This window comes from Aquarana catesbeiana, linkage group LG03, assembly GCF_042186555.1.
Source record: "Aquarana catesbeiana isolate 2022-GZ linkage group LG03, ASM4218655v1, whole genome shotgun sequence".
Lineage (NCBI taxonomy): Eukaryota > Metazoa > Chordata > Amphibia > Anura > Ranidae > Aquarana > Aquarana catesbeiana.
This window is the reverse complement of record NC_133326.1, coordinates 724,954,114-724,965,072: the sequence shown is the minus strand read 5'-3', so window position 1 is coordinate 724,965,072 and position 10,959 is coordinate 724,954,114. Positions and strand designations below refer to the sequence as shown.

Genomic DNA, 10,959 nt, shown 5'->3' with positions numbered 1-10,959 from the left:
GTTCCATATCAGGGAAAACTGAGGAGAAGATGGGGACAGAGAGACCTGGCTCCACAAGAGGGACAGCTGAGGAGGAGACAGGGACAGAGAGACTTGGTCCCATAAAAGGGACAACTCAGGAGGAGACGGGGACAGAGGGACTCGGTTCCATAAGAGGGAAAACTGAGGAGGAAACAGGGACAGAGAGACTCGGTTCCATAAGAGGTACACTAGAGCGCTAGGCTTGAAGTGTATGTTCAGAGAAAACCCTTTCTTAGTTTTGGATGGAGTGGGGAACAATTATATTTTATTTCTTTTATATTTTATTTTTTTATTAAGGATGCACAGGTGACATAACAAAGTAAAAAAAGTAATTGCATTATCAACAATATGTAGAGCAAGAATATTTAGTGAGCATAAAAGATAATGTAGTTCAGGTTTGTACATAGGCACAATGCTTAAAGAAGCTATTGCTATGTTACATTTAAGGTATTGCTTTAAATGATCTATGTATGACCCTCAAAATGTAAGTAGTATCAGTTCATGCAGTTTCATGCAACCAAATACAGAGTGGTGGTGATGCATAACACAATAAAAACGTGGACAACTAAGATAGTAAACATAATGGCAGCAATAGACAAGAGAGTAATAGGGAGGAAGTGTTGTACTTCTATTACCATAAATCCTGAGGGTCCCTTTGGTATATTAACGATATGTTGGGTAGTGCCTAGAGTCAACTAGGAATATATCCTAACTAGAAAGATCAGGTTATAGGCACAATAAGTATTAATACCCCATGGGAGGTCCTAAAATAATTTCATGTGAGGGAAATGTATCTACGATCATGCAGCCAGGGGGCCCACTGCCCTCGAAAGTTGATTTCTTTGCATTGGGCCTTGGCAAGTAATTCCTGCATAGTATTATTATTCAGCAGTAATTACTGTTGCGAAGGTAAGAGATTTTGCATCTTTCCACAAATTTGCTATGGTCACCCTGGCTGCAATAAAGGTATGGGTAATTTGCCACTGTTCAATAACTACTCCCCAAAGAGCCAGTTTAGGATCGGGGTACAGGAAATATGGGTAACAGAAGATATAAGGTGAAATACCTCAATCAAAAACACATTAAATGTGGACAATGCTGCCAAGTATGCACTAAAGTTCCACTGTGGAACTTTAGTGCATACCTGGTGGCACTGTCCGCATTTAACAATTCGATTTTCTGTTGGTCTGTTGGGTTTCACCCCTACCTGGGTCTCTGTTAGAGAGATTCCCCCTCACTTCCTATCTTGCTGACCACATTTTACCAGATAGGAAGCGAGGAGAACTCTCAAACAAAAACTCCTTAGGAAAGTAGGGGAAGGCCAGGACCCCTGTTAGATTTTTTTTTTCCTTTTTTTGTATTATTTGCATTGCTGTTGAAGATTTCCCCTACGGTTGTCAGCAGGACAGGCATTGTGGGGGGTCTCTCAAGCAGAGACCCTGATAACAATAAAAACTTGACAGGCACCTTAATTTTCCCCACTTCATTTAAAAACTAAAAAAAAAACATTTAACTTAACAAACCGTTTGAAGCTGAACTCCAGAGAACTGAGAAAACTACCCTTGCAGTGGAGGTTCTTCCAGTTCTTCCAGTCAATGCTCAATCTTGACTAGGGTACCAAGACAAAGGACTTATTACTTAACTTATGCCTTGCTCCTGCAGGCTCCTCCTTCCACGTGACCTTCCTTTTCCCTTCATCCTTTTCCCTTCAGCAGCTGTCACATCATCACATACTATGCAGATCTAAGTCCTCCATTGTATGTGAGGACACCAAGCCAGAGAATTAGAGAGAAGAGGGAGGAGTCGGCTGCCAGAGGAGTGAGGGATAAGGTAAGTAAAAGTGCTTTCTATGGGCACCTTAGACAAAAATGAGCATTTAACTCTGATAGTTATGGGGGAGCCCCATAGCAGGGGTAGCTATTTTTATAAATTCTCATGGAGTTCGGCTTTAAAGAGTCTCTCAACATGGCTTCAATCATGGCAGTGTCAGAACGGCAGAAAGGTAGCTGTGGGAAGTTGAGGCTACTTTAGAAATCAGTTGGTCACATCAATAAATGAATTCAGATTGGTGGCACATTTCTCCACGGAGACTATTCTATGAGGCAGTGTAAAATCCAATATGAAAGCGCAACAGCCCAACAACCATTCAGTTTTCAGATGAATGAAGATGAGTGCAGATTGGTTGACTTAGGTAACTACAACTCAGAATATTGCTTAGTATTCAGTGAGAGGAGTATAGCCTTGAGCCTGGGGCATCAGGGGTGTGTTGCTCAGGATGGTGGTCTGTGCGGTGGTGACCGTGGACCAATTCCCCCTCCGCCGGATCTCCCGGGCCATCTGACACCAAGTACAGCTGTAGCAGCAGCAGGAGCGAACGCAGTCATCACAGATCGAACCCTGAAATGAGACCGGTGAAAAAGAGGTGTCAATTCAGATATGGGAAAGGAGGGTGTGAACATTCTATGTGGTCATTGTGCGATCTTGGGGCCACACTTGAGGCTGCCTATATCATGGAAGTTGACCACTACTGTCCTAGGGTGATCGCTATATGCTGTGCTTCCATCTACACTATATTACCAAAAGTATTGGGACGCCTGCCTTTACACACACATGAACTTTAATGGCATCCCAGTCTTAGTCCGTAGGGTTCAATACTGAGTTGGCCCACCCTTTGCAGCTATAACAGCTTCAACTCCTCTGGGAAGGCTGTCAACAAGGTTTAGGAGTGTGTCTATGGGAATGTTTGGCCATTCTTCCAGAAGCGCATTTGTGAGGTCAGGCACTGAGGTTGGATGAGAAGGCCTGGCTCGCAGTCTCTCTAATTTATCCAAAAGGTGTTCTATCGGGTTGAGGTCAGGACTATGTGCAGGCCAGTCAAGTTCTTCCATCCCAAACTTCCTCATCCATATCTTTATGGACCTTGCTTTGTGCACTGGTCCAAAGCATTTGGTGGAGGGGGGATTATGGTGTGGGGGTTGTTTTTCAGGGGTTGGGCTTGGCCCCTTAGTTCCAGTGAAGGGAACTCTTAAGGGGTCAACATACCAAGAGATTTTGCACAATTACATGCTCCCAACTTTGTGGGAACAGTTTGGGGATGGCCCCTTCCTGTTCCAACATGACCCCACACCAGAGCACAAATAGAAATATTACTAGAAACAAAAAACTATTGGCAGAATATAAAATGTGCCTTATAACCTGCTTTTACATTACCAATATGGTCACTGAGCTGGATGCTCATAGCCATTATTGTTCTCCCAACATACTGTAGGCCACAAGGGCATTGCAGCAAATACATAACACTGGTTGACATACAAGTAATAAATTAATCAGTGGAATAAATCCTAGAGGTAGCTGTAGAAAAAAAAAGTGTTTTTTTTTTACCACATCCTAGCTTATTAACCACTTGAGCTCCAGGACTGACTAGCCCATTTTTTGCAAAACGGCACTGCTCACTTCAACTGGCAATTATGCAGTCGTGTGATACTGTACCCAAATAAAATTTTTTGTCCTTTTTTTCCCCCACAAATAGTTTTCTTTTGGTGGTATTTGATTACCTCTGTGATTTTTTATTTTTTGCGCTATAAACAAAAAAAGGCTGACAATTTTGAACAAAAAAAAACAATATTTTTTGCTTTCTGCTATAAATCCATATCCCCCAAAAAATGTAAAAAAATCAAATTTCTTCATCAATTTAGGGCAATATGTATTCTGCTACATGTTTTTAGTAAAAAAAAAAAAAAAAAAAAAAAAACCCAATAAGCATATATTGATTGTTTTTTGCAAAAGTTATAGCATCTACAAAATATAGGATATTTTTATTCATTTTTTTTTTACTAGTAATAGTGGCAATCGGTGACTTACAGTGGCACTGCGATATTGCAGAAGGCATGTTGGACACACTAACTGACACTTTTGACACTTTTTGGGGACCAGTGACACTAATACGGTGATCAGTGCTAAAAAATATGCACAGTCACTGTACTAATGACACTAATGGCTGGGAAGGGGTTAACATCAGGGGCGGTCAAAGGGTTAACTGTGTTCCTAGGGAGTGCTTACTCACTGTGGGGGAGGTGCTCTGACTAGAGGGAGGCAAAGATCTGTGTTCCGGCTTAGCAGAAACACAGGATCAGTGCCTTCCTTTCTGACAGAACGACAATCTGTCTTGTTTACATAGGCAGATTGTGGTTCTGCCTGTGTACTGTGTAATCGGCAGGCGCCGGTGAACATCGAGTCCACGGTACCTGATGCTGGGCTTGCACTGTGTAGAATAACAGTGGGAGTGGGTCGCCAGTGGCACACGCGTGCGCTCCAGACCCAAAAGTGTCAGATCATCTTCTAGGTATGTGATCTGGCACAGAGCAGCCGCCCTGCCGCAGTAAATATATGGTGGGTGGTCCGCAAGTGGTTAATTCAACATACTGAGCACTCTTTAACCACTTACCGACCGGGCCATAGCCGAATGATGTATAATTCTGGGAAGGCAGACAATGATGTCCTCCCAGAATCGCACTCCCGGGAATGTCCGTGACCGTCGGGTCTTCCAGACCCGGCAGGTCACAGATCAGTGTAAAGGGCCAATGACAGCAGCCCTTTACCACATGATCGCTCCATCCAATGATGGAGTGGTCAGTTGTCAACAAACTGGAGCATGTCTGGTTTAGCTCCCCCCTTTCCTCACACCGATCAGTACAAAGTGCTCATCCTTGCAACATCCATGCCACATCCATGCTCATCTGTGCCACATCCGTTCCACATCAGTGCTCATTCGTGCCACATCCATGCCACATCAGTGCTCATCCTTGCCACATCAGTGCTCATCCATGCCACATCAGTGCTCATCCTTGCCACATCAGTGCTCATCCATGCCACATCCATGCCACATCAGTGCTCATCCTTGCCACATCAGTGCTCATCCATGCCACATCCATGCCACATCAGTGCTCATCCGTGTATCATCAGTGCCACATCCATGCCTCATCAGTTCTCATCCGTGCCACATCCATGCCACATAAGTGCCCATCAGTGCCACTACAGTGCCTCACAAAAGTGTAATAGGTAGTCAAATTAGATTTAAAATGTATGTCCCTAGAACACCTGACGGTGCTCCCTGCATGTTGGGCCTCTGTATGTGGCCAGGCTGTGTAGAAGTCTCACACATGTGGTATCGCCATACTTAGGAGGAGTAGCAGAATGTATTTTGGGCTGTAATTTTTGCTATGTACATGCTATGGGTTAAAAAAAAATATATATATAGACAATTGACAACTTTGTGTAAAAAAACATTGGTTTTATTTTCTTTCGACATTTTCCAAAAACTTGTGAAAAAAATGTCATGTTCAAAATACTCATTATGCCTCATAGAATATATGTTGGGGTATTTGCTTTCCAAAATGGGGTAGTTTTTGGGCGTTTCCATTATCCTGGGGCTCCAGGGTCTTCAAAAGTGTAAGCGATAGTCAAGAAATTATGTGTGTAATTTATGCTCCCAGAACCCCTGATGTTGCTGCTAGCATGTTGGGCTTATGTATGTGGCCAAGCTGTGTAAAAGTCTCACACAAGTGGTATCACCATACTCAGGAGGAGGAGCAGAATGTATTTTGGGGTGTAGTTGCATGTATGCAAGTAAATAACTTGTTATATGACAATTTTGTGGAAAAAATTACAACTTCAAAAAACTCACCATGCCTCATACTAAATACCTTCGAATGTCTACTTTCCAAAAAGGGGTCATTTGGGGGGTATTTGTACCTTTCTGACATTTCAGGGCCTCAAGAAATGAGATAGGCCATCAGTACATCAGGTGTGATCAATTTTCAGTGATTGGCACCATAGTTTGTAGACTCTATAACTTTCACAATACCAAATAATATATACGAATTTGGGTTATTTAACCAAAGCTATGTAGCAGTATAAATTTTAGCCCAAATGTATGAAGAAAATGACCAATTTGCTAAATTTTATAACAGAAACAAAGAAAAGTGCATTTTTTTTACAACGTTTTGGTCTTTTTTCATTTATAGCGCAAAAAAATTAAAAACTCAGCGGTGATTAAATACCACAAAAAGAAAGCTCTATTTGTGTGAAAAAAGGACAAAAAATGTTGTATGGGTACAGTGTTGCATGACTGAGTAATTGTCACCTAAAATGTGAGAGCACTAAAAGCTGAAAATTGGTCTGGTTGGGAAGGGGGTTTAAGTGCCCAGTGGGCAAGTGGTTAAAGGGGAAAAAAAAGAACTTAAAATCATAGGAAAACGTAGGTTGGGAAGGAGGATCTAATACATTCGGAGCAATTTTGTTTCTAAGTGATGGAACTCCACTAAGAATAACACATGGTCTATCTGGAAGGAGAGGGCCTAAGACATGGACGTTCCTTAGGATCAGCCAATGTTTATTTTAAATCTTTCCAAAGTTACCAAAGAACACATAAACTTGTCTATGTCCTTTTGCTTGTTTTTATCCGTCTCAACCAAAAGATCTGACAGAAGAAATAACAACATGTAAAAATTCCTCACGATAACCTTTTTCTAAAAACTTCTCTCTCAGAGTATTAGCTTGGACATCAAAGTCCTCAACTTCTAAACAGTTCTGTCTAAGACGCATAAATTGGCTTTGTGGAACTGATTTTTACCAAGACTTATGGAGGCAACTGTCAACCAATATAAAAGAACTCAGGTCAGTAGGTTTGAAGAAAGTGCTTGTGATTAGCTTATTATTCTCTATGCATAGCTTAAGATCTAACAAATGGACTAACTTCATATGAGAGAGAGATCCTCGGAGAATTCAACTCACTCATATATGCAGCCAGAGACATCTTATCACCATTCCATGGGAGGAGGATGTCATTGATGGAAACCTGAATTGGTCCTGTGGGCTAGGTACATATACTATTTGCCTGTTATTGTAATTGATCCTTTTATTATGTTGAGTCTGGAGGCATCACGGAATGCAGCATGTGGGAGACATGAAGTGGTTAGCCATTGGCTCCTTATCTGTTGAAATCTTGTTGAGTACCCTGTTTGGGATCCTGGGTTATGTACCCCAAATATATATGAAGGTGGATCTGTTTGATGTGTAACCATTTCGGGTACGCAAATATCTCTAATCGCCATAAAATCTTTGGGAGGATATTGGGAACTTCATGTAATAAACCACTGAATAAAAAGGCTGTTTGGCTTACGTTAATCCATACGGTGTAGGATACATTTATGGAGCTTTTCAGCCCCCATAGACGTTTGCTGCCTCCATTGTGCCGCCATCTGTCTTCAGTTTGATACTCAACCTATGGGTCTTGAAGAAGCTACGCAATCCAGCAAAACGCGTTGAACCTGACCCTTGGTGGATTGAGCCACCTACACACCTTCAGCTTATTTAATATAAGGCTATTTAGGCATTGGAAGGTTTATGTACCTCATTATGGCACAATCCCTTTGATGTTTTATTCTGTTGTGTATTTTTACTATTTTCTGAAATTTTAAAATTTGTTAAGAAATAAATACATTTTTTATACCTTATGGTTCTCGAGCCATGCCATTAAAGTCCAGCATTGGCAGGGTATATCCCTGCTAATTTCCTTCTTTCCTATGCAATTGTCAATTTGGATGTGGTATGGGTAGAGGTCTTATTTTACAATCCTTTTATTATGTGTGATATATTTTTTCCACCACAAGATGTCATGTGTGCTCAATATTTCTAGTCGTTTGAGAAGGCAGTTTGGTTTTTTGAAACATCTCAGAGCTTCCAGTTTTCTGATGTATTTAACCCCTTCAATACCAGAAACTTTCTCTCTGTTCCTGCCCAGGACAATTTTCAGCTTTCAGCGCTGTCACACTTTGAATGACAATTGCGCAACACGCAACACTGTACACATATGACGTTTTTATCATTTTGTTCACACAAATAGAGCTTTCTTTTTAGTGGAATTTAGTCACCACTAGGTTTTTTATTTTTTGCTAAACAAACGAAAAAAGACAGAACATTTTGAAAAAAAATGTTTTTCCTTTGTTCCTGTTATAAAATGTTGCTAAAAAGTAATTTTTCCCCTTCATTGATGTGCGCTGATGAGGCTGCAATAATGTGCGCAGATGAGGCTGCACTGATGTGCGCTGATAAGGCTGCACTGATGAGGCTGCACTGACGGGCACTGTTGAAGCTGCATTGATGGGCCCTGATGAGACGGCACTGATGGGCACTCATAGGCTGCACTGATGAGGCAGCACTGATGTGCACAGATGAGGCTGCACTGATGTGCGCTGATAAGGCTGCACTGATGAGGCTGCACTGACGGGCACTGTTGAAGCTGCATTGATGGGCCCTGATGAGACGGCACTGATGGGCACTCATAGGCTGCACTGATGAGGCAGCACTGATGTGCACAGATGAGGCTGCACTGATGTGCGCTGATAAGGCTGCACTGATGAGGCTGCTCTGACGGGCACTGTTGAAGCTGCATTGATGGGCCCTGATACGACGGCACTGATGGGCACTCATAGGCTGCACTGATGAGGCAGCACTGATGTGCACTGTTAAGGCTGCATTGATGGGCACTGTTGAAGCTGCATTGATGGGCACTGTTGAGGCTGCATTGATGGGCACTGTTGAAGCTGCATTGATGGGCACTGTTGAGGCTGCATTGATGGGCATTTTTGAAGCTGCATTGATGGGCACTGTTAAGGCTGCATTGATGGGCACTGTTGAGGCTGCATTGATGGGCACTGTTGAGGCTACATTGATGGCCACTGTTGAGGCTACATTGATGGCCACTTTTGAGGCTACATTGATGGCCATTGTTTAGGCTACATTGATGGGCACTGTTGAAGCTGCATTGATGGGCACTGTTGAGGCTGCATTGATGGCCACTGTTGAGGCTACATTGATGGGCACTGTTGAGGCTGCATCGATGGGCTCTGATGAGACGGCACTGATGGGCACACATAGGCTGCACTGATGTGCACTGATGAGGCTGCACTTCTTCTCCTCACACAGCAAAAGGAAGGGCATACTGACTGCAGAGTCCGGAGTGACTTAAGGAAAGACTTAATAAACTTAATACAAATAAATCACCAGGACCAGATGGTTTACACCTGAGAGTCCTCAAAGAATTCAGTCAGGTTATAGCCAGGTTATCCTCCAGATGAAGTCACGTGGGAGGTGGCGAAACTAGTAGAGGTGGAGCCTGGCGGTTGACGGATCGACTCTGAGTGAGACCGTTCAGATTTGTTTTTCCTATGCTTTTAATCGTTTTAATAAATGTGAGTTTATTGCTAGCTTCGGTGGAGAGGTTTCATTATTTAACCCCTCAGATACTGCACGATAGGAGGCACTTTTTTTCTTGTTCATTTATATGTATTTCCACATCAACTGGTCTTAAACGTGAAAGCAGCACAGTGGATGGGACATATTGCTGGCCATTGATCGTGTCGTTTGAGCTGAATAAAAAGTACAGAGGATTCCTTGAAGGGTTTATTGGCACTAAGTGCAAAGGCGTATTTGACCCCTTGGGGTCGCATAAAGGAGGTGAGCGGCCATTGCATGCGGTGGTGGGAGCACTCAGGATAAAGCTTTTTTAGAAGAAATATCACTGGGAAGGATTCCCCATATTATTGATTATTGGACTTTTTTTTCAATACATACTGACCTCATCATTGTATTTTATTTTCTGTATATTATATTATCACTAGAAGATTGCAATATCACTAGAAGTTTTTTTTTTTTTCTGGCACATTATATATTTTATCATTGCAGCGTTGTCACACTTTCATTTTTATATAGCCAGACCATTGTTCCTAATCTTTTTTGGACAGCATACTGACAGGATTGGTACCAGCTGATTGGAGAAAAGCCAATATGGTACCAATATTCAAAAAAGGACAGAGACAAATCCCTGGGAACTACAGGCCAGTCAGCCTAACATCAATCGTTGGCAAATTATTGGAGGGGGTGATAAGGCACTATATCAAAAAATCTACTGAAGAAAAGAGTATCATTAGTAGTAATCAGCATGGGTTTACGAAAGGACGTTCTTGCCAGACCAATCTGCTAACATTATACAAGGAAGTGTACTCAGACTGGTCTGGAGTGGTAAGTGGGGTACCCCAAGGTTCTGTCTTAGGACCAATTTTATTCAATTTATTCATAAAGGATATAAAGGATGGGATAAATAGCTCAATCTCAGTTTTTGCGGACGACACGAAATTAAGCAGGGCAATAACTTCACAACAGGATATAGAAATTTTACAGAAAGACCTGAACAAAATAATGAAGTGGGCAACTACGTGTCAAATGAGGTTTAATGTGGAAAAAATGTAAGGTAATTTACTTGGGGGGCAAAAAACATAAATACAAACTACTCACTGGGGGGAGAACCAATGGGGGAATCAAGGATGGAGAAAGATCTGGGGGTCCTAGTAGATGACAGATTGAGCAATAGCATGCAATGTCAAGCTGCAGCTACCAAAGCCGGCAGAATATTAGCATGCATAAAAAAAGGAATTCACTCCAAAGATAAAACAATAATCCTACCACTTTATAAAACTCTGGTTCGGCCACATCTGGAGTATTCTGTCCAGTTCTGGTTACCAGTCCTCTGAAGGGATGTGCTGGAACTGGAGAGAGTCTAAAGAAGGGCAACTAAACTAATAAGGGGACTGGAGGACCTCAATTATGAGGAACGTCTGCAAACACTAAATTTATTCTCGCTGGAGAAACTACGCTTGAGAGGAGATATAATAGCGATTTACAGATACCTCAATGGGGATCCCAGCATAGGAAAATAACTGTATGAGGATGCAGGGCCACATAATGAGACTGGAGAAGAATCGGTTTAACCTTAAACTGCACAGGGAGTTTTTCACTGTCAGGGCAATAAGGATGTGGAACTCTCTTCCACAATTGGTGGTGGCTGCGGGGAGTATGGATATTTTTAAGAGACTCTTGGAT

At 42.2% G+C, this 10,959-nt stretch overlaps 1 protein-coding gene across 2 annotated transcripts in view; it reads right to left on the bottom strand.

Moving 5' to 3' along the window:
- Window positions 1-279: 279 nt before the first annotated feature.
- The window catches only part of LOC141133740 (placenta-specific gene 8 protein-like), a 56,821-nt gene continuing 46,141 nt past the window's right edge, over window positions 280-10,959 (bottom strand). For both annotated transcript variants that reach the window (XM_073623274.1, XM_073623273.1), the window contains exon 4: window positions 280-2,418. In XM_073623274.1, the coding sequence (XP_073479375.1) occupies window positions 2,236-2,418 (183 nt within the window). In that variant the 3' untranslated portion in view covers window positions 280-2,235. The remainder of the gene's footprint in view (window positions 2,419-10,959) is intronic.